Source organism: Zeugodacus cucurbitae, chromosome 2 (assembly GCF_028554725.1).
Source record: "Zeugodacus cucurbitae isolate PBARC_wt_2022May chromosome 2, idZeuCucr1.2, whole genome shotgun sequence".
Lineage (NCBI taxonomy): Eukaryota > Metazoa > Arthropoda > Insecta > Diptera > Tephritidae > Zeugodacus > Zeugodacus cucurbitae.
In genome coordinates, this window is record NC_071667.1 from 87,479,302 (window position 1) to 87,498,584 (window position 19,283).

The 19,283-nt window shown below is 31.8% G+C and overlaps 3 protein-coding genes and 1 long non-coding RNA gene across 5 annotated transcripts; 2 read left to right on the forward strand and 2 right to left on the reverse strand.

The window, feature by feature from the left end:
• The first annotated feature begins 2,659 nt into the window (after positions 1-2,659).
• On the forward strand, positions 2,660-4,984 carry LOC105214281 (28S rRNA (cytosine-C(5))-methyltransferase). Its single transcript, XM_011187618.3, has 6 exons — positions 2,660-2,874; positions 2,931-3,189; positions 3,694-3,962; positions 4,019-4,247; positions 4,298-4,524; positions 4,582-4,984. Exons 1-6 carry the CDS (start codon positions 2,746-2,748, stop codon positions 4,786-4,788), a joined length of 1,320 nt encoding a protein of 439 aa, XP_011185920.1. The 5' UTR covers positions 2,660-2,745; the 3' UTR covers positions 4,789-4,984.
• Positions 4,985-8,120: 3,136 nt separating this feature from the next.
• Positions 8,121-13,920, reverse strand: LOC105214276 (protein nanos). Its single transcript, XM_011187613.3, has 4 exons — positions 13,620-13,920; positions 13,146-13,563; positions 11,519-12,003; positions 8,121-9,134 (listed from the first exon to the last, which is right to left on the reverse strand). Exons 1-4 carry the CDS (start codon positions 13,653-13,655, stop codon positions 8,868-8,870), a joined length of 1,206 nt encoding a protein of 401 aa, XP_011185915.1. The 5' UTR covers positions 13,656-13,920; the 3' UTR covers positions 8,121-8,867.
• A 300-nt stretch (positions 13,921-14,220) lies between these two features.
• LOC105214277 (mitochondrial import inner membrane translocase subunit TIM44) lies at positions 14,221-16,811 on the forward strand. The gene is made up of 4 exons (XM_011187614.3): positions 14,221-14,441; positions 14,518-14,598; positions 14,652-15,195; positions 15,782-16,811. Exons 1-4 carry the CDS (start codon positions 14,439-14,441, stop codon positions 16,444-16,446), a joined length of 1,293 nt encoding a protein of 430 aa, XP_011185916.1. The 5' UTR covers positions 14,221-14,438; the 3' UTR covers positions 16,447-16,811.
• On the reverse strand, positions 16,566-19,163 carry LOC114804241 (uncharacterized). Of its 2 annotated transcripts, none has more exons than XR_003752474.2 (2): positions 18,668-19,163; positions 16,566-18,326 (listed from the first exon to the last, which is right to left on the reverse strand). It is a non-coding gene; the product is annotated as an uncharacterized LOC114804241 (long non-coding RNA). The 2 variants fall into 2 exon arrangements; XR_003752475.2 differs by having other exon boundaries at positions 18,967-19,145.
• Between the last annotated feature and the right edge of the window lie 120 nt (positions 19,164-19,283).

The following is a 19,283-nucleotide window of genomic DNA, read 5'->3' on the forward strand; positions in this document are numbered from 1 at the left end:
TTAGTAATTTTTTTGTTTGTCTATATTAGTCGGAATATAATCTGGGTCCGTTTGTCTATCTGTCTATATGGGTCGGAATATCATCTGTGTCTGTGGTTTTGTCTTTTTGTTTTTTGTATGTTTGTTCATAATTTATTGTAATTTTCATAGTTAACTTGATTTGATAGTTTGAAAGGACGACTTTTTTTGTTAGAGTTAGGTTTGTACGCTTATTATTGTTTTTCTTTTGTGTTTTTAAACCGTTTCGTGTACCTGGTTTAGAACCTTTTTCTCAACCACTATTCTTTTGATATGACTTTTAGTTAAGATTTCGCTGTGAGTGATTTTTGTATATATTGTTATTACATAGTAGATTGTTTAGATCGTTATTTCTTGAACTATATATATATATATATATATTTGTTTGTGAGGAAGAGCAATACATACGCAATTAATTTCTGTTACGAATGAAATTTTTCATTAATATTTTCTTTTCAAATCCACAAAAATATTTCTATTTTGCAGTACGTTTATTTAAAACTCTGTGTCGAAATGCGTACTAAATCGAACAGGTGATCTCAGTTGTGAAAAAATTCCCGTTATCCAGCTGATTCTTTTGCTACTTGTATGCTTATACAATGGAACATATTTGGCTAACGTCATTTTGAAAATAATATATCGAGCTATCAAATGCCCACATATAAATTTTACCAACGGGCATAGCAATCAATTTGACAGTTCGTGTGATATGACCTGGACCAGAGAACGGCATTTGCTGAATGAAAAACATTCGTACGCGCTCAACAGCCGAATAATCGCACTGTTCGGATCAGCCGATCAAACTTGCCTGAGCTCACATTTTCGTTGTTGATTTTAAATTCACTCGTCTGTGTGCGATTTTTTGTTTCACTCCGAGTTTGTTCGGCTCGTGTTCAATATAATGATTTCGGGCGCTTGCTCATTCGGTTCAACAATCATTGTTTTGAACAAGAACAACACTCAACTCGCAAAAATCAACTCGTATGATTTTACTCATGCGCGCAGCAAGCGGCACTTTTTCTGCACAGATGAAATGTGAGAAGAAGAACAAGACAAGCTACAACAACAAACTGCATAGAAATTGTTACGGTACATGCAATCGTAACGCTCACATCGTGACGTCTTGTCACTAATTGTTTACTCATAATCGATCAACTCAAATTGAACCGAATGATGCTTTCGTCAACACAGGCTCATTTTATTGAACGCTGACTTTTGTTCAGTGAGTTGAATTGAGTGAGAAATTTTGAACCGAGGACTCAAAATCCAAAGAATGATGTGTACGGCAAATTGAGTTGATTTTTACTCATCACTCTGTTTTTTTTCAGTGAGTTGAGTTGAATGAAAAAGTTCGTGTATGAGTAAATCAAGAAAATAGTGATTTTTGCAGTTCTCTGACCTGGACGTTACACGGGAAAGAAATTGCTTTCAAGGTGCACACACTATCACATTTTTAGTCATACTCTCACTTTACGAACTTGAAAGCCATCTTGCTTTCAATTTTTGCAAGAAGTGTTTCAAGTTGATGATGAAGAAATGATCAGCTGAGTGTAGAGTTCTCCAGTTTCAAATTACAAGTATTTAAATTTTAAAATTAATGACGAATAAAGTTTAAATAAGTGAATTATTCCCTTTTACAAAACTGTACACAAGCAATGCATTTTATGGATTATGAATCTTCCGACGTGTCTACAGAATGATTTAAAAATAAATACTTATGAATCCATTTTGGCGATAAATGGAAGCAGTTTCCTTGACGACCGCATCTCTGTAACAATAATTGATTATCAAGTTGCCTGTAACCTACGTCGTGGCTTTCAACTTATGCCAATTTTGACAATTAATTCGTGTGATCAACTTAAAAGCAAGATCTTTCCCGTGTAACGGCAGCGTTACGGTAAATGGTTGTGAACTCATGAAATAATCTATATTATTAGCAATAATAGTGGTACTCATTTAACTTCGGAAACGTATGGCAACATCGCATAATTGAAATATCGTAAAACCGCTGTTAATTTTTACATGCATTTTATTTTACGACAATCTTGCAAATATGCGAAACCAGTTTCAGTGGCATTCATGTCATGCTTAGACCGCTTTCACACAAGCAATTCCTATTGCCTGTGTGAAACAGCACTAACAATTAATTCACAATCAGCTGCCACAATATTTCCAAAGAGCGCTCATTTATCTTGTGTTGCCACATTGCAAATTTACCATTTTTATATAATTGTGACGTTAAATGAGTACCACTAATGTTTTATTGAAACAAGTAGAATATGGTACTGGGAAAATATTTTTATCTATTGTTTACGCAGTGGTGAAATAAATGGATAATTAAACAATGTGATGTTATTGCAATTATTATAGCAATTATACGTGTATAGTCTCTGTTGCTTTTCCGATTTTCTTGCCATTTCTTGTAGCATTTCTGTTAAATTTTTTTATAATCTCTAATTATAAACTTATTGGTAGGTAACTTGTATATATTCAAGGAAATTGAATTTTTAATAATCATTCACATATTTTCATATCAATGCACATTTTATTCTACTACTGGAATAGTTTTTTTCTTTTTCAAAAAGAATTGAAGATCTAATTAATAGTCATTGTTCAAAAAAAGTTTGCTTGTTTGAAGAAAGTCAAAGCAACCCTGGCTTTAATGTATCGTAAAGTATATAACTATATACATACATAATGTTAATATTAAGTCACGTGTGATGAAAGATGGAGGAAAACAAATTTAAGCACTCTATAAAAGTACCAACGCAATATAAGCGTGTTGCTGCAGTTTTAACGGCGGCATTGGAACGAAAAAAATCGCTCAAGTCGTTAATATTTGAAGAAAAACATGCAGTAGGTTTTGGAAACTATATATAAACAATTTATTATAACATGCCTTATTTCTTTAGCGTTTGCAGGGGATGCAAGCGATTTTGAAGCAATACATAGACAACCGAGAAGTCATTGATAAAGCAATTTCACATACGAAGATTTTGGAAGAAAACCCACGCTTAAATTCTGCTCTTTGTAAGATCCTTGTGACGGAGCTTATATTTGGACGGAGAAAATTGACTGGAGAAAGTAAACCTGTAGTAACAGTTAGCCAATATCGCGAAAAGCTTGAAGCAGCTTTGGGTGAAGCAGTTTGTATTACCAAGAAAACAAAAGGCAAGCAAAATATTGTGTGGTTTGAAAAATTCCCTTTACGGTGGTTATAAAATGAATAAAAGCAAATTGAATATGCTTGGAGATTTAACAGATACAGGCCCAGTACGAAAGCATCTTTGTGAAGGAACTAAAGATAAAGTTGTTAAAGATGAGCATACTCATCAAGATGTCACATTTTCAAATGACACAACCGCTTTAGTATATTTGTGGTTGATAATCTTTAGTATTCTAATGTTTACATTTCCATTCGTAACTTTTTATGGTGTCCGGTCATGGCTGCATGAGTCATTTGATATTTCTGAGTTTTATGTAAATTGCTGGGCAGTGCTTTCCTCAGTGTTTGTTGTAAATGTTATTATTTGCTTATACGTTTTCAAAGCAATTAGTGAGGAAAACAACTGTGACCCAGTAATCGAAAGTCAGAATAAGAAAAATATTTAAATTAATAAAAAGCAGAGTGGTTTGAAAATCTAATCATGTTTGTTATTGGTTTACGTTCCTCAGTTTTGAAGCCTCGCTATGTACGAGTTAATACCAATTTGCTTAGTATGGCCGAAGTTTTTGAAATGTTGGCTACGGAGGAGTGGAGGAAAAAGGAACTCGTCAACTCTGGGTCTTATAATGATTTCTTAGAAGCCTTAACAAAGCTTGAGGAGGATGAATATATGGTTGACTTGCATTTAGAGGATCTGTTAATATTCCACTGGAAACAAAAGCATTACTGGGCTTGTCATCCCTATGTAAAGGATAAAAAGTTTATGCTTCAGGATAAAGTAAGTACATAGTACAGATATATTTGGTTTGAAGAAAAACATAAAGTTATATTTAGGGGACTAGTCTTGTAGCAGAATTGCTACATCCACCACCCGGCGCTTTTGTACTTGACATGTGTGCAGCACCAGGAATGAAAACTATTCATGTTTCAAATGTTATGAAAAATAAAGGAACCATTTATGCTGTCGAGCAAAATATCGAACGTTATAATTTGCTCCGTAATATGACCAATTTAGCTGGCTGTGAAATAGTTCAGCCCATTAACGCAGATGCGCTGACAATCGGTAATTGAAATAGTTTCATATTTTGAAAATTAATATAATTTAAATTGTAGATAGTAGCCGCTGCCCAAATGTGGAATACATACTCGTTGATCCATCGTGCTCCGGATCTGGTATGCAAAATCGGATGTCTTTAGATCCAGATGAAAAAGATCCTGCTCGTGTAAAACGTCTTGCTGGATTACAAATTAAAATGCTTTCACATGCTTTAAAATCATTTCCTAACGTAAAGCGAATAATTTATTCTACTTGCTCCCTCTTTGAAGAAGAGAACGAACAGGTTTGTGTGGGTAACGATAAATATAATATCTTATACATAATAACTATTTCTTTAAAGGTTATTCAACGTTGCTTAGAGTCAAATCCAGAATTTAAATTGCTCAGCGGAAAGAAAGCTTTGCGCAATAAATGGAATAATATTGGCAACACTAACTACAAAAATATAGGGAAAAATTGCCTTTACACAAGACCAGATCAAGATCACGCTGATGGAATATTTATAGCAATATTGGAAAAAAGGCGTTCCAAGGAAAGTGATGAATAATTTATACATATGTATACAGGATTATAATTAAGAAAAGCAAGTTTATCTAGGGTGTTCTAGTCTATACGATTACGTAGCTCTTAAAAACTTGTTTGATTTTAATCTGATCAAAAAATTAGGTATTAAACATTAATAAAATTATGATACCTGAATGGAATTTTGAGTAATAGTAAATATTTTTTATGAAAGACCTCGACCTTTGACAAATATTTTTTTTAAACGTGAGTAATTCAGTTGAACTTGTATAACTCGAAATTGGCATAAGCATTGGCGATAGAAACCAAATCTCATACAAATTTCCTTCCATAAATCGAATTTTTCGAAGAGTCCCTATATCGTGTTGAGGCGAACATCAGTGGCGAATCCATGGGGGGAGTTTTTGGTGTTAAAGCACCCCCTAAACTCAGAGAAAAATATATGTTTGTTGATATGGAATGAGGTTATTTGATCACATCAAATTATAAGCAATTATAATAAGTTACAAGATTTTTGTTGTTATTCATATAATTCGAACTTTCTCTACATTTGTACAAGCAGTATCGCTGAAGCTTTAATTCTCTTTAAAATTGAAAAACTTCTTTCCGGTGATGCTATTGAAACAGGCAATAACGCCAATATGCGTAAAATCTTGAAAACATTCCTAAAAGACGTTTTGTTCACTGCTTCTAAAGCTTCGAGAGCATTCCAAAAATGCTTGCCTGAAGTTCGCTGTTTCCACATTTACACCTCCGCAAGAAAGTTTTTTTTCTGAACAGTTGTTCACCCTTTCATACAAAAAAAAAATATTTCTCAAGCTTTTTTAGCGTCAAATTCGTACTTTGGGAAAAATACACAAAAAAAATAGCCAAGCAATCGCAAACTACAACAAACAAAAATACAGAAGACATCGCTCATTTACATGAATATTGTCACAAAAAAAGTCGATTTTTTAGGAGAGCGATTTAAAGTTTTCAATTGTCTCTAATTTAGCAAATATATAAAAATGCCATAAGATTGTTGAATAAACTAGTGGCATGTAATATATTTAATATAATGCTGAGCATAAGTGGACTAAAGCTTTTTCTTAGGTATAAACGTGACCCCTTGGGAATTATGTCGTCGTTTGTGAAAATATAAATCAATTTCCCTGTCATAAGTTAAATGTGTCGTTATTGCTGAAGAAATCAACATGAAAATTTGAATCCCCTTTTCACAAATATCGTTCTAACACAAAATAAATATGTCGTTCTTTCTCAAAAGAAAACCAATTTCACCCTATGTCAATATGTGACTAATTCTGGCACAATTGAGAAGTGTCGTTTTTGTGGTTAAAAAATAATGCAACGTGACATGTTTAAAAGTCACACGGTTTATTTTCTACTCATCAGAATGAAAATTTTATACAATATGGATGATGGAATTGCGCACATTTCTGCATACTCAACTCAAAAATCGTGTTTTTAAGTTATGACACTATTCATGTAAATGAGCGACATGTTTTAACGAAACGAAATAATGAAAATCATCATATATAGTACATGAGGACTGAGGTAATTCCTGAACTAATTTAGCTAATTTTCACCACCAATCCATCAACAACAAATAAAGCCCACCGTATTTTTGAAAAATGTATAATTAGGTATATGGGAGCTGGCATTTTAATACTTTTTAGAACAGAGACACACTATTATAAGAAAAAAAAATTCCTCTGAATTACATTACAATATTTGAGAGATTTACCGATATTTTCGGTGAAAAATTACCCTTAGGCACTGAGTTCTTCATGTTCCATATCCTGGGCCTTGAAAGGTTAGTCTGATTTCGACAATTTTTCCACAAGTAAAGCCACAGCTCAAATCATTATTTGTGTAAAGTTTTATTTCACTATCTTCATTGGTTCCCGATGTACATATCTATACTACTATTATAAAGAGGAAAGATTTACATGTGAGTTTGTAATGAATAAACTCATTCTCTTTGCATCGCAATCGCGTGCCAGAGAATCAAGTAAAGAGCGTTCGGAGCTGCTTGCGAAACAAAATTTCAAAACCTCCCAAATACGCGCTTGAAAGTCGAGTACGGAGTGTGTGCAGCGGCTCGAAGAACAAAATATTAGAAATATACAAGCTCGCACTAGGGCGTCGAACTCTGAGTGTTCCCAACGCCTTCATAATCAGAGAGAAAGACATCGGACACCAAAGACTAGAGGTCGTAATCAAGTTTTAGCTCATTGCAAATAAAATATGTATAATTTCATGTTCGAGTTCTATTCATTTTACTTTTTTAAAATGAACCCACGCAAGAAAAGGGAAAGTACATACATATTTATATAAGTATTTAAAAACTTATCACCGAAAAACTTATACCGAAGCGGTCTGCTAGTATATTATAAAGTGGAATTCAAAATTGAGTTATATGGAAAGTAATCGTGGTTGTGAACCGATTTCACCCATTTTCCATCCGTGTCATCATGGTGTCAAGAAACTATTATATACCGAATTGAAATCGGTCGAGTAGTTCCTGAGATATGGTTTTTTACCCATAACTGGACGATGCCACGCCCAATTTCAATTTAAAAAAAATCTGAGTCCAGTTTTTCTGTAAAATTAAATTTTTACTGTGTATAATGGAGCACGTAAGGGAAACGATGTCAGAAAGTTTGGTTTATATGGTTTTATTGGCTTGCGAGATATTCACAAAAAACTTATTTAGGGGCGGGGCCACGCCCACTAAAAAAATTAATTCGGATATGCCTCTTCCTAATGCGACCCTTTTTACCAAGCTCTTATAGCTTTATTTATGGTTTAGTTATGATACTTTATAGGTTTTCGGTTTTGCCCATTTTGTGGGCGGTCCCAAGGAACCCATGTACCAAGTTTCGTCAAGATATCTTAATTTTTACTCAAGTTATACGTTGCAAGGACAGACGGACGGACGGACAGACAGACATCCGGATTTTAACTAGTCTCGTCATCCTGATCATTTTGATATATATAACCCTATATCTAACTCGTTTAGTTTTATGACTTAGAACAACCTTTCGATCCGGACAGGTTCTATGTAGAAAATAAGTGGTTAAAAAGTTTAAATTGGTCCCGTTTCGTATCTTATACTATTCTTAACGGTATTTGTTTACATTCGTGGTATTTTAAATAATAAACACGCCTTCATTTGCCAAAATAGAACGAATGGTTGGACGCGTATTTCATAATCCGCAGTAAATTTTTTGAATTATGTAAGTTTACTGTTTTTAAATCGACTGAAACCCTTATAAATAGTTGTGTTAGTATTTTTGACTGCAGTTTAAAAAACAATTGAAATATTTTTTGTTAAAAAAAAATACAACCAATGAATATAATTGTTTTATACACTTTTTTATTTCATTTAATTACATATATATATATATATTAATGTAACATAATTTCACATTCAATTATTAACATACATACTTTTTCATTCTATAGTGCCATCACTTTATAGTGTCATTATATAAGGCGCCAAAGCTGTTTGAATGTTTAAATAAAACAAAACTCAGTCAAAATTTCAGAATATAATCGAGAAAAAAGTACTTCAGATATTAAACTTCCATGCGTTTATACAAAAGAATCAATCTCTGTATTTTACAGTTTTTAATTCAATTAAAAACCACCAGAATTCTTTAACAAAAAAAAAGAAGTTGAAGAATATAACTTAAACGTACGCACAGTTTTACCGAGCATATTCAATCGTTATTACTTAAATTATGAATTATATATTCAAGTTCTAATAACGATTATTAACATTTTCACATATTAAAAAAAAAAATTAACTGAAATAGTTTTACTATAATATCGTAATTTCATAAATAAGTTGAGGATTCTTGTGAATTTACTTTCTAATGTAAACTTAACTTTAACTCAACATTACATATACATATTGTATATTATTCTGAATGTCTTACTATAATTATTAAAATCGAATACACTTCACGCGGTAATAAAATTAAAGGCTTCTCGGTAGAGAAGATAGCTTTTATATGTGTTCTTCATTTTAATTTAAAGTGTAAATATAAGTTAATGATCTTAAACTATCTAAAAAATTTCTAAAATAATGATTTTTTTCTATACTTTCATTCCTTGTTTAAAATACAAGTTTTTCGATAAACGTAAGGATTCTGCCCTAACTGCATCTTCCATTGTAATAATCGGCTTTTGAGGACAATATTTAACGGTATGCGCTTTATCTCCAGAAGCCCTACAAATCGGGCATATGTATGTCCGTAATTTTGGGCAAAGGACACGCCCCAGAGAATCGCGTACTGCATGACTCTTCACCACAGCTTCTGGTTCATTGTTATTTTCGCAGAATACACAATGTTTTACTGCAGACTGAAAAATTGTAAATATTGTAATAATTAATTTACATTTAATAAGAAAATACATTGCCCACAAGCTTTATTATTTTCGAGTTTATAATCTCACTTAAGATAGTATATCACATATTATTTATAATCCCTTGCTCTCACATACACCAGGTAAAAAGTAATTACCCAATTTTTGGCACACAAGCACATTATTATAATGAATTTGTATATACAGAGGTAGTCAAAATTATTTACACACATTTTTTTACGTCAAAATTATTTACACACAACATGAAATGGATTATCCTGTTAGTTTTAATGATAATTTTTTTTTAATTTTAATGTTGAGTCTAAATTACTATTCTAAGCCGATAAATTCATAATTGGTTACACAGCCTTTGGCACCAATAACAGCCTGCTTTATGGTCCGAATTGATTCAACACAATTGTGCGCTAAGTTAACTGTTTAGAATTTAGACCAAATGTCGGTAATTTCGGCGTTTTCGGTTATTATATCAATTGTCCTCTGATATTTAACGAATGTCCAAATATTTTTTTTGCTTCACTTAAATGTTTTGTTGGTAACGATCCTTTATGAAATGGAGCATTGTCCTGTTGTAAAATGTTGTCAATAGTTGGAAAAGGTTGACTAACCACTACAAAGGCAAAGTCATGTGAATTCTGATATATCCGGATGATTTAGGGTCCCAAAATTAGTACCAAATCCCCACAACTTAAGTAAGGAAAACTTCCCCAAAAAATCATAACGTCACCTCCGACTCTATTTAGCGTCTAAACTGCATTATTCTTCTTCTCACGTGGTAAATGCATAAATCGTTTACTAAAGAAGCCGTGGAACTAAAATTTAGCCTTAACTGCCCGCGACAGGCTTTAGGATGCAATTTATGGCAAAGGAGAGGCATATCGATTTTTCGGAATCGGATCGGTTTCAGAAATATTGACCACTTTATGCACAACGCAGTCATTTATGTTAACTTTTTTTAATGTCCTAAGCAGTGGAGCATCATTAACTATTCATGCAATATGCTGAATCGATGGTTATATTATATTATAAACAGTATTCCTTTAAATTCCATAAATTTTTACTAACTCCAAAGCCGAAACCAGTCTTAAACTTTGTAACAGTCTCCGATCTAGTTATAATCGATAATTCCTTTGTTTTCTGCATTTTATGTACCATTTTTTATATTTTAAGGCTGAGTTAGGTTGTTATGAATGCAATATAATTCAATTACTACTCTTGGTTAAACCAAATCCATGGATAAAGGCTAAATCGCCGTATGCAAATACTTTTGACGCAAAAAAAATGTGTGTAAATACTTTTGACTACTGCTAGACTTCAGTTCATTTGCTTATATCTCCGGCATATTTCTAGCTATTCTAGCCAAACCAACTTTATTCGCTTAGGAATAGATCAAGGTTTACAACAGCATAGCATTATGTTACCCTGCGACAACAACAACAACAAGCGATGCATTTTGTGTGAAACTTGTAAAGAAAAAACGTCCGATGTGTAAATAATTTTGACTACCTCTGTCTATATGAATATATGTATATACATGAATATATGTAAGATTTACATATATTTTCGATAACTTATGTTCAATATCTGGGGTCTTGAAAAGTTATAGTATGATTTCGAAAATTTATAAATGAACGATGTCAAACCACCAATGCAGTATTTGTACAAAGTTTTTATCCGATAACTTCTTTGATTCTTGATTTGTATATTGTGAATAAGTTAGGTGAACAAAACTATTATACTTTGTGCCTCGGTATATGTACTGTGCTCTGTTCAACAAGTTGCGAGAACATGTATACATTTTGTATGAACTTTAACAATTACAAACAAATGAAAACCAGAAGAAATGTAACCGTTACATTGTGTGTACGGGGTAAACATATGAACCGATTTAATCAATACTGAATGTCAATAAAATATCTTACGTATTAACCGATATATTCGGCATAGAGTCATTTAGAATAAAGAACATTCTTCTTATATTAGTTATGTAGTAATTCAGGGTAACCTGTAACCAATTTCGGTATTAAACTATATTATAATCACAATAATACATATATATAATATAAAATCTGGTGCAGTTTAAATGGTGTCAAATGGGAAGTATATTTTAGAAAAATTCCACCTTACCATAACGATGTATAGATAAAAAAATAAGACTATATTTTTTTCCATTAATGGCACTCTATAGCCCGATTTCTTTCAAATGGAATTCCAACAACAATGCGCATGTGAACCGAGTTTTTTCAACAAAATTTTCGCAAGGTAGAAATCCGGAATTCAACTGAGCGAAACTCTAAGTGGCATGTTGTTGGAGTATAAAAATATTTTTCTTAATCGAATAAACGTCACAATAATTTACTCACAAATTTATCCAATTTCGCACCGCCAAATCTTTTCTGACTTTTCTTAAGATTTTGACTATTGTAGGCGATGTTGGCAGCAGCAACCGCAGTTGCAGCAGTGCCGGTATCCGCTACTAAAGTAGTTGATGTATGTATCTGTTGACTCTCCGCTGTGACGCCGCTGTTATAATATTGTGACGGAGCAGTCAATCGCATCATCCATAAATTTGGATCAAAATAATGTTTCACAGAAACTTTGTTTTTGTTAGTACTTGGATTCATTACACCTTTGTTGTAAGTTTCATAATTTGCATTATTAAAACTCCAATTGTATTGACTACTAATATCATTGCAGAACAATTTATTACAACTATATTGTGACTCTAGATGCGATGTTCCTTTTAAAGTGTTTTCTTCTTCAAATGAATTCGAATCGTCTGTTACATATCCATTACAATAAAAATCATCCATTATGTCACACACTGGAGACTCTCTGCCTGACGAATCTGTCAAAAATGTTAATTATAATTATAATTTATAAAACATAGTAATTATATTATTTTATCTTATATCATTTACTATTGATAATACTCGTTTATATTCTAAATAAAACGTTATGTTTTTTCAAATATATTAATATAAAAAACTGCGGTACTCTAAAGTACGTACAATATATTTTTAGTGTTATAAACCGATATGCAAAAATCCAAAAGAACAGTAGTAGTACAGTCAAACACAGTAAATATTTCTACGAAATGAAAAAGTCTCGTTTGAAATATATTCCTTATTAGAAATATAGGTTGGAGTGGTAAGTAAAATTCGTAAATTTTTTTTTTCTATACAGCTATCATTAACGTGACAAAAGACTATGGTTTTGTATTGACCCAACGATTTTAAGGTGAACTACAATTTGGCAAAAAATAAAATCCTCTTCCTCTGGCCTTAACTTTCTCTCAGACCTCCAAAACATGTCTTTCTCAGACTGGTTAAAGAAGATGGATGAAGGCTGAGTTAAGTGTATACGTTTTTAGGCTAATTACTTATTGGATCGTCGTTGTATGTACATACAGTACAGTCGAACGTCTATAGCTCGAAGTTCTCCATAACTCAAACTATTGAATAGGCAATAGAAGTCAAATTTCATATAAATTACCTTCCGTAACTCAGAAGTCTCTGTAAATTTAAGTTTTTTTGTGGATTATGGTGATTCGAGTTAGGCAAGTTCAACTGTATATTCATATAATTTGTTTTTGTGATCTCCAGCTTGATAATGCGCATATTTAAAAATATAATGTTTTTTATGCCTTATTATTAAAATCCATTTGTAATCTTGTAAACTATCAATCAAATACTTCGTTACTGTTAGTCAGAAGTTTAAAACAAACCAACTAACATAAAAAACGCTGTTAAAACGATCTTATTAGAACAATATTTTAATCATACAGATTTCCAATTGGATTAATATGTATAAATATTTACGTCACAGCCAGACAGGCGCCATTGAAGGCGTCTGGTATCAATTACCCGTTAGAATAGTTTATTATAAGTTCAGTTATTTTACCCGGATGGAAGTATTAACAATATTGAAATATGTAAATATAAAATATATGCAAGGTTTAAGACTGATATAGCAAAATTATTTTTTTACCATTTCCATACTTATAAGACGCCAACATAGCAAACATTTTCAGAGATTTGGATATTTCGTTTTTGTGGTGCTTTTGATTTAAAATAGCTTCGGAATATATTTGTGGATGACTTTGATGAGCTAAATGTTCTTGCTTTACATTGATATCTTGTGAAGATAGAAGTGGTGCTTTAATATTAAAATCCTCATTTTTGCCATTGAAGTATCCACAACTTTCAGTTCGAGTCTGGCTGATTGACATTGGGGAATCGGCAGTGGAAGTTCTAGTTGATGGAAATAGTGGCGATGGTGTAAATGCATTCAAGGTAGATGCAAGCGAAAAATTTGGCGAGTTCCTGTTTATTATACTGGTAGTATCCAAATATATTTCCGACATGTATTTTATGTCCAACCCGTGTTCCAAAGAAGCAAAAGAATCCTTCGACAAACGTAAAGGTTATATTATATAAATAACGGAAATTTTGTTGCACTCACCCTTCGGGCATCAACATTAAGATTTGCACCCGACATATTCAAATCCCTTTTTTACTTTTTATCGATAAAATTTTAATCACGAATTTAACCACCACCACTCGTGTATTCAAATTACTTCTTTTGTTTACTTTTTCTTGATAAAATTTTAATGATTTGATTTAACCACAACCACTCGTTTATTCCTTAAAAATCTTTTAAAATAACTTATTCGTATAAATCTGCGTGCGGAGTTTTCCCATAAAATAAAAACTCTTTTCCGTACTATTCTACGAATTCCATTTGGTAGGTTTTATAATATTTCCTAACGGTTCATCTTCCGCGGCACAGGGTAATCAAAAAAATTTTAAATTAAAATTCTTCTATTTAATTTAATTGACTCAAGTTTGAATTATTTCTAAAAATTTAATTCAATAGTATTTGTCTCTTCATTTTATCTTTTTGACAAGCTTTTATTGAATTCGTTAAAATTGGATTACATCTTGTCCGGTATAAATATAAATACACAGCTTAAGTTCATTTGTCTTAAATTATTTGAATAACGGTTCACTTATAATCGAGGTCCTACTGTATCTAAAATATATTTATTGAGATCTAAATCGATAACAACGGCATCACTAATAAAAACTATGAAAAATTGTACGGCAACATTAAGGTTTGATACCATCAGACAGAATTTTTGACATTTAGAAAGCGTGATGTTTTCTTCATGGTATGTCTTTGAATAGAATTAGTACCAAATTACATAAATTTGATTGTAACTTAATCAAATCTTGACATACAATACAATTTAAATCTGTAGTTGTTCGAAAATTATTAACTATGGTAAGCTGTCCTAATAAGTACAATTACAAACTATGTTTAGAGATTTTAAAATATTGCATTATCTCTTAATATATAGTACAAATTATTAGCAGCATCCCGAGGTAATTACCACCGGTTTGTTCAAAGTTGTAGCTCCTGGCAAGGACTACAGAATCAGGTAATTGAATTTCTTGTAGAATTATTAGCGTAATAATTTTTTTTTGTTTTTAGCGTTGTTATTCTCAACCGAGCCGAAGACCTGGATTTTTTTCTCAATTCATTGACAATATTAGATCTGAAATGGATAAAAATAAGGAAATGAAGGAGAATATTAAAAAGTTTCGAGAAGAAGCTCAGAAATTGGAGCAGTCAGAAGCTCTTCAGTCGGCTAGGCAGAAATTTAATATAGTTGAATCCGAAGCACACAAGTCTTCAAATATTTTGAAAGAACAATTGGGAAGTATAAAAGATAAAGTTAGTGATGCATTAGATGAAGCAAGTAAATCCGACATTGCAAAGAAAGCTACTAAATTATCGGAAGAAATTTCAAAGACGGCTAAAGGTGTAACTGAAACTATAACGGAGAAAAGCGAAAAAATTGGGCAGACATCTGCTTTCCAGGCTATATCAACGACTACAGAAATGATAAAACAAGAAATAGGGTCACAAAGCATAAATTCAAGGGTTTATCGATCTCCTCAAAAACTGCGAAAACGCATTGAAGTCGAATATGCGAGCGATGAACGAGTGGTTGAGCCTAATGCAGATGCAACAGGTATTAAATAACAAGTATATTAAATTGAATGTTTTATATGAAAAATGGTAATATAATAAATCACCATGATTACTCTTGTCACCTGCTAAACGCATCGTAGAAATTTTCCAGAGACATAAAGTCAAAAAAGTGTTAACGTCGAGATCTAAAACTGACCCCTGTTAATACAATGTTATAAATTTAGAGAAGCCAAGAAGTTTTTAATGCCAAAAACTTATTATTGGTAAAAATGATAGTGTCCTGTTAAGTTACAGAAAACTAGTTTAAATAATATATACAACTTAAAACAATACCTAATTAATTTTAGTCATTTTGTAAATAATTCGTACTATAATCTGAATTCGCTGATCATACTTCCGTGATAACAAAACCACGACTGGTAGGTCTCCGTCATTCAGGTTTATCACTTTAGCGTCTTCTTTTTCTCGATTATATTTTATCCAACTGTGAAGAAGTGAATCGAGCGTAAATTAATATATTTATTAGAATATTTTCCATTCAAAGTTCATAAGTGCGCCAAAATTATACATGTATGTATCTATATATTATTATTCATGAATCTTTGTATTTCTTTTTCTGTCATTAGGGGTCGAGCTTCACAAGGACTCCAAATTCTATCAATCGTGGGAAAATTTTAAAAATAACAATGCGTATGTGAATAAAGTACTTGACTGGAAGCTGAAATACGACGAGTCGGAGAATCCTATGATACGCGCATCTCGTCTTTTGACAGATAAAGTTTCAGATGTTATGGGAGGGCTTTTCTCTAAAACAGAGTTATCTGAAACACTTACTGAGCTATGCAAAATTGATCCGAACTTCGATCAAAAACAGTTTCTTCGTGACTGCGAGACTGATATAATACCGAACATCCTAGAAGCGATGGTGAAAGGAAATTTAGAAATCCTTAAAGATTGGTGTTTTGAAAGCACCTATAATATAATTGCAACACCTATAAACCAAGCTATTAAATCGGGAATGTATTTGGATTCGAAGATCCTTGATATCGAAAATATAGACTTGGCGATGGGTAAAGTAATGGAGCAGGGTCCCGTACTCATAGTTACCTTTCAAGCCCAGCAAATTATGTGTGTTCGTGATAAGAACAACGACGTAGTGGAAGGTGATCCTGATAAAGTTATGCGAGTAAATTACGTATGGGTTCTTTGTCGAGATCCCAACGAGTTAAATCCAAAAGCAGCTTGGCGACTTATGGAAATTTCGGCAAATAGTCAAGAACAATTTGTGTAATAGAGAATTTATTGTTAAATAGCTATTAATTAGTTACCGTTAAATATTTCTGATACATATTTATATTTAAGGAGGAACATAATGGTTGAGCTAATTAAGTGCTTCTTGTAAATATTATATGAAGCGCATTTCTATTCTCATTTGCAGAAAGTTTTCTATGAGTTTTTAATCAAGACTTACTATCTTGAGGAAAAGTTAAAGATAACATTTTGCGAATGAAAATATTGATCATAATGTATGTATGTTGTTGCAATAATAGGTGCGTCTGGCATTAACAATTAACAGTAATTGTTGAACTCGCCAGAAAAATAAAACTTTGTACATATTAAATATTTAAAAAGATTAAAGAAAAGCTAAAACAATAATTATTATAAATAGTTTTTCTTCTGTTGGAGAAATATCGCTCATTTACATGAATACTGTCATAACTCACAAAACACGATTTTAGTTGAGTATACAGAAATTTGCGCAATGTCACCGACCATATTGTGTAACAATTATATTATAGGTAGAAAAATAAACCTTTAAATAAGAATGTGACGTTATGAACCTGAAAAATCGAGTTGTTATGTTGCATTATTTTTTAACCACAATTACGACACTTCTCAGTTGTGCCAGAATTAGTTACATATATATATTTTTTTTTAAGAAATAACGACATATTTTGTGTTACGGCACATATTGTCATTGGGTGAATTTGATTTTCTTTTTAAAAAGAACGTCATATTTTGTGTTACAACGATATTTCTGAAAAGATAATTACATTTTTCACGTTGCTTTTTTCAGGAATAACGACACATTTATCTTATGACTTGGAAATTGTTTTATATTTTTCACAAATAAAGACATAATTCAAAAGGGGTCTCATTTATGCCTACAAAAAGTACATACACTCTTTTTTAATCCACTTATGTATGTTCAGCATTTTATTAAATATGTTACATGCCGCTAGTTTATTCAATAAACTTTATTTTCCAAATAAGAGACAATAGAAAACTTTAAAACGCTCTCCTGAAAAATCAACTTTTTTGAGTTCTGACACTATTCTACATGAATGAGCGATATGTGTAACTATTTTCAGTCTGATGTAGCCATACATAAATCAACTATTTGTGCTTGTGAATTATTTGTATTTTTATTACAAACCCTTTTCTTTATAATAAAGCTAAACTCGTCCATACCATTAAATTATATATATATATATATATATATATATATATTTCTTTTTTGAAAACCACTTGTCTAAAAAACACCCTTTACAAATATTGCATATGTACATACAGTATGTCAACTATTGATCACATACTTTTCAAAATACAATATATGTTCTTTCTTAGTTAAAATAAACTTTTGAGTAAAAAAGTTAAGTTCACTAAGTAGGCCTATGAAATGACAGTTAGTAAGTGCGGAATCACTGGAGATGTGCCGTTACTTTTCAAAGAAAATTTACAAATGCAGATAAAGCCATGTGATCAGTGAAATAAAGAAGTATTGGGCGCTTTAATATTGCTCCACTATTCAAGTTTTTACTTTTATTCTGTAATTAATAGTGGTGGGATCGGTAGATTCAAGTTTTTAGTAAAATTTTAGTATTTTTTCTTTGTTATTTCCTTAAATTTGGCTTTACTATAGATGAAAGAACTAAATACAACAATAATGGAAAATTTTAAAAGGTTTATTGATTTAAACACAATGCATAGATAAATTGCAAGACTCGTTGATGTTCCTATGGGCGTGGTTTCAAAAATAAGACAATCAATGTCGTTTATGCATAAAAATACTCCTGGACAAAAGCCAATTTTGTATGCGACATTAGGACGTATTGTTAGGCTGATAAAGTTTGGTGTGCATGAAAATGCGGGTCAAATCAGGTGTGATCTCTAAAAATATAAAAACAATATCCAAAATTACTGAATACTATACAATTATAAAGAGGAAAGATTTGTATGTATGTTTGTAATGAATAAACTCAAAACTACTATGTCGATTTCAAAAATTCTTCCACCATTGGAAAGTTACATTTTTTATGCTATTTGTGTTTCGATATCACTCCATGAATTTTTTCTCAGACCAATCCAATATCCTTTTTCCTTGCGAAACAATTGACTTACTACCTTTGCTATGTGCTAAATACCCAGTTTATGGACATGGTCTCAAATGGTCAAAAATGGCTCCATTTAATTTTTTAGTATATCTAAATACTGATACCGATCCATTTTACCTTTTATGTGATCAATTTGCACAACACCATACCAAGAAATCGCGACTGATGGTGGTCTGTCTAGGATTAAGAACTTTTTTAGTTCAACTAGGGTTAAGAACATAACTTGTGAATGCCGTACAATTGTTTTTCCATCTGAGATCATCCTATTTATCTTTTCGCGACCTACGTTTTCATGGATCTTAGAAATGATTATTGATTCTTAAAATGTAATTATTAACACGTCAGAAATTAACTTAAAACAAAAAAAAATTAAATAAAATAAAAAAGTGCTATTTGTGTCCACCTCAAATCCACACCTTAATCAGTAAAACTGCGACACACAAAATGTTTCTAAAAGTAAATAGCATTTTTGTGTAGGGATGTAAGCTTCATAACGGTAACAAGTATTTATATGCCACATTTTTAGTGATAATTTATTTCACGTCTTTATATATGTCAATGGCTGTATACATTTTACCCTAAGAATGATTTTACCCTATGAAATGTACTAAAAAAATTCCTCCTAAAAGGTTGTGTTATTTTCGTGCGAGAGGGACAAATATTGCCGATATTAAATTTTCCCACGCTCTGAGGAATTTTCCCACGACGTATGCATATGGCTTACACACTCGCT

Bases quoted from the DNA above. Each gene is read 5' to 3' on its own strand.
- LOC105214277 (XM_011187614.3), top strand. The intron at 14,599-14,651 runs GTAATTGAATTT...TTTTGTTTTTAG, and splicing joins GGCAAGGACTACAGAATCAG to CGTTGTTATTCTCAACCGAG. The intron at 15,196-15,781 runs GTATTAAATAAC...TTCTGTCATTAG, and splicing joins GCCTAATGCAGATGCAACAG to GGGTCGAGCTTCACAAGGAC.
- LOC105214281 (XM_011187618.3), top strand. From the start codon at position 2,746: ATGGAGGAAAACAAATTTAAGCACTCTATAAAAGTACCAACGCAATAT. The intron at 3,963-4,018 runs GTAAGTACATAG...AGTTATATTTAG, and splicing joins AGTTTATGCTTCAGGATAAA to GGGACTAGTCTTGTAGCAGA. The intron at 4,248-4,297 runs GTAATTGAAATA...TTTAAATTGTAG, and splicing joins CGCAGATGCGCTGACAATCG to ATAGTAGCCGCTGCCCAAAT.
- LOC105214276 (XM_011187613.3), bottom strand. From the start codon at position 13,655: ATGTCGGGTGCAAATCTTAATGTTGATGCCCGAAGG. The intron at 13,564-13,619 runs GTGAGTGCAACA...CGTTTGTCGAAG, and splicing joins TTAATGTTGATGCCCGAAGG to GATTCTTTTGCTTCTTTGGA. The intron at 9,135-11,518 runs GTGAGTAAATTA...ACAATTTTTCAG, and splicing joins GTGCGAAATTGGATAAATTT to TCTGCAGTAAAACATTGTGT.